This window comes from Pholis gunnellus (genome assembly GCF_910591455.1).
Source record: "Pholis gunnellus genome assembly, chromosome: 8".
Classification (NCBI taxonomy): domain Eukaryota; kingdom Metazoa; phylum Chordata; class Actinopteri; order Perciformes; family Pholidae; genus Pholis; species Pholis gunnellus.
In genome coordinates, this window is record NC_136534.1 from 24,348,558 (window position 1) to 24,351,793 (window position 3,236).

The window sequence follows — 3,236 nt, forward strand, 5'->3', positions numbered from 1 at the left end:
CCACACTGAATTAAACTGAGCTCTCATCAGACAGACATCGATGGAAAGCGTGACACCAGGCAAACACAAAACCAGCCTCTTATCTGTTCCTTAGCAGCTAATGACATAAGGAGGTGCTATTAACCAGACGCAGGAATACTTACCTGAAACGTCATTTCAGTCGTGATACTCACATTTGTATGCGGTTATATGACATTCTCTGCTGGTAAAACAGGCTGGGCGGGTGAAAACTCTTCCAACTTTTACTCCATTTATTTCCCCATACAGTGGATGAAAGACTGACCTGCTGTTAGCTGTTTGCAGTCAAACCTTTGCTATTTTCTGTGGTTAAACGAGGAGGTTTCTCAAAAAGAAATTCAATGTGAATGGCACAAAATAATTCAAAGTCACGAAATAATGTGTAAAAATGCATCATTTCTGATCCCCTCATGGGTTTCAACCTTTGAGCTTTGAGCATTGATCTGACCACACTCTAATCAGCCATGTCACAAGCAGGTGTTTCGGTTAAACAGCTGCTGGAAATCAGTGACATCTCTGATTGAGACGTGAACAGTTTGAAGCCACAGAGAGCAGCGGCAGCTTTCTGATTTTAGGTGTCCTGTGTTGGTCTGATGAAGTGACGGAACATACACATGTAGCCTGATGAGCGTTTGCTCACGTTTTCAACACACAGGATCCTACTTTGAGCTATTTCTGCTATTTTCCTCACTTGGGAATTATTTTAATGGGACACATTAGTGCCTGTGCAGATTTGATAACCGGTGTAAAAATGTTAAATAAACCCATCAGCACATTGTAAAATCTGGTGAATCCGTGTTAATGAATTATCCGGCGATAGCGATGTGCTTTCTTACGCTGCAGCAAAGTGTGTGGATGAAGCCTTGAGGTGTTCAGATTTTCCTTTTTTTTGGAGCTAGCTAGTTAGCATGCTAATTCCATCGTGCTTTCATGCAACAGTTACCGATCATAAAAAGCATCAAATGAACTGCTGGGTATGACTTCACATGGTTTCAAAAGTACTGTTCATGATAGCCTTTCAATTAGCTAATGCTAAATATTAGCATGATGACTATTGCTATGGTTAGGATTAGGATTGTGAAGTCAGAACACAGTATAAGCCCTGATAATCATTTGTGAATTTACTAAAATGTCAAGATTTGGACCTGAATCCATCACCAACACTACTACTCATGTACATTGGGGTTTATGTTACCCTTCAAAATTCAATGCAGTGTTTTTGAGTCAGAACATCATTTTTACTCAAGTGTATTAATATTTCCTTACACCCCGAGTGGACATTTACATACATATCAGCTCATTCTGTTTACAGTTCTTCACAGATGTTACCTGCATCTGTCAGGTGAACACATTTGATAAGATGTCTGGTGTTTCAGTGGAGCCACTATGTACAGTAGAGTGATGCCATCTGTGGGCCTGTTAAGATGAGACATGAATATTCACACCCTTTTCATAAAGAATCCATTTATTTACATAATCTACTGTGATGATTGCTATATCATTTCACACAGATATTAACATTTTCACATTTGCATGTGAACATACACGCCGCTCTAGAGTGAATGTTATGTTATTTTTAAGTTATTTAGCAACGAGATGAAGATGAAGTTTTTCCATGTTTACCCACACTACTTATATTTACTGTATTTTAAAAAATTATTTATTTGGGTATAATTGTGTGCTGTGATATATTCAAAGCCATGTTGTTTACTGGTATTAGTTTAAAATGCCAGAAAATGATTCTTTATGGCTGTTGACATTTTGTAGATATCCAACATTTCATCAGTAAAAACCTTTGACTACATGTCACCAACATGAAACTAGAGTTTTGAACCAGACTTAATCCAATGTTTAGATTTCTGATCGAGTAATGTATGTAAATTAGCACCTATTTAATAATATAATGCACACGTTGCATATTTAAACATTAAATTACACAAAAAAAGAATGCCTTAACTTGGGAAGTTTCATCGTGGTATCGGTCATATGTTTTACCCTGTTCACCTGGAATGACTCGATGTATCTCAAATACGCTGTCGTGTGAGTTTGTAAACAAGACGTGGATTTACTTTTGGCAGTTGTTAACAGCACCATCTGCTGTGGACTGTTTGTCACTCCCACTCAAGATCTGGAGGCCGGGAGGAGGAATTCATACGAACAATCTGTCGTTTTGACACACTGCACGAACGCCCAGGGTGTCATTCTGTCTATATGCATTTTTAGAAAAATCTAAAACGGGTTGCCCAAAGTTTCAGTTGTTTTCAATTCAATTTATTTTTGTACAGCCCAAAATCACAAATTACAAATTTGCCTCGGAGGGCTTTACGATCTGTACACATATCGACATCCTCTTGTCCCGGAGCCCTCGCGTCGTTTTAATCGCGATGACAAATGGAAAACAATATACGGAACGCCGTTCAAGTCAAAAGTACAAAGCATCAGTGTGAGCGAGATTTGTTTTGTAAGAGGTATATGTTGCATAATAAAGGAGTAAAATCATATACACGGTGGTTCAGCTGACATATACAAATGTTAATTCATTAGTACTGCTGCAATTCTGTTATGACAGTGTAGACAAAAGCACAGAAGAAATGTTTAAAGAGAGAATTAGATCATTTGATTAAAAACAGAAAAAAGCAGCCTATTGAGCATCCTGTCTTACTGACGCTGTATGTGATAAAGCTTCAGGCACCAACAGTTTGACAAAAACAGTAAAGTGAGTCCAGCAGAAACTGAAACGATGTTCAGTTGAGGCTTTACACGGTGTTAAAGATTATTAAAAATATGTCACTATGGAATTACGTCAACAACTAGAACTTCATAAAATGACCCGTCCGTGTGTGTGTTGACTCAGTCGGCCTTCTTCTTGACGTGGAGCAGCTGGGAGAAGCTCTGCAGAGCCCAGAACAGCAGAGAGAGGGAGACAAAGGCCTGGACAACACGGGCAGAGAGAGAAAGGGTTCAGAGCAGAGAGGTCATTGTGTGTTTCCTTCAAAATGATGAATGTGACACCACGCACAGACTCAAGAGTGTGAAGATATGCAGATTTAGCCGCGGTGATAGTGAAGTGAAGTGTTATTTAAATATTATAAACAGACAAGAAGATGTTGAACGCATTAACGAGCTGACAGCAGAGTTTGAAGGTGGACACGTAATAAAATGACAACATTGCCGATGAATCTTCCAATAACTGACTATTGGTTTGGTTTAAAAAATAT

The 3,236-nt window shown here is 38.7% G+C and overlaps 1 protein-coding gene across 1 annotated transcript in view; it reads right to left on the reverse strand.

The window, feature by feature from the left end:
* Nucleotides 1-1,494: 1,494 nt before the first annotated feature.
* Nucleotides 1,495-3,236, reverse strand: part of agmo (alkylglycerol monooxygenase) — a 44,387-nt gene continuing 42,645 nt past the window's right edge. The window contains exon 13 of the mRNA XM_079165198.1: nt 1,495-2,949. Within this exon, the coding sequence (XP_079021324.1) occupies nt 2,869-2,949 (81 nt within the window). The 3' untranslated portion in view covers nt 1,495-2,868. The remainder of the gene's footprint in view (nt 2,950-3,236) is intronic.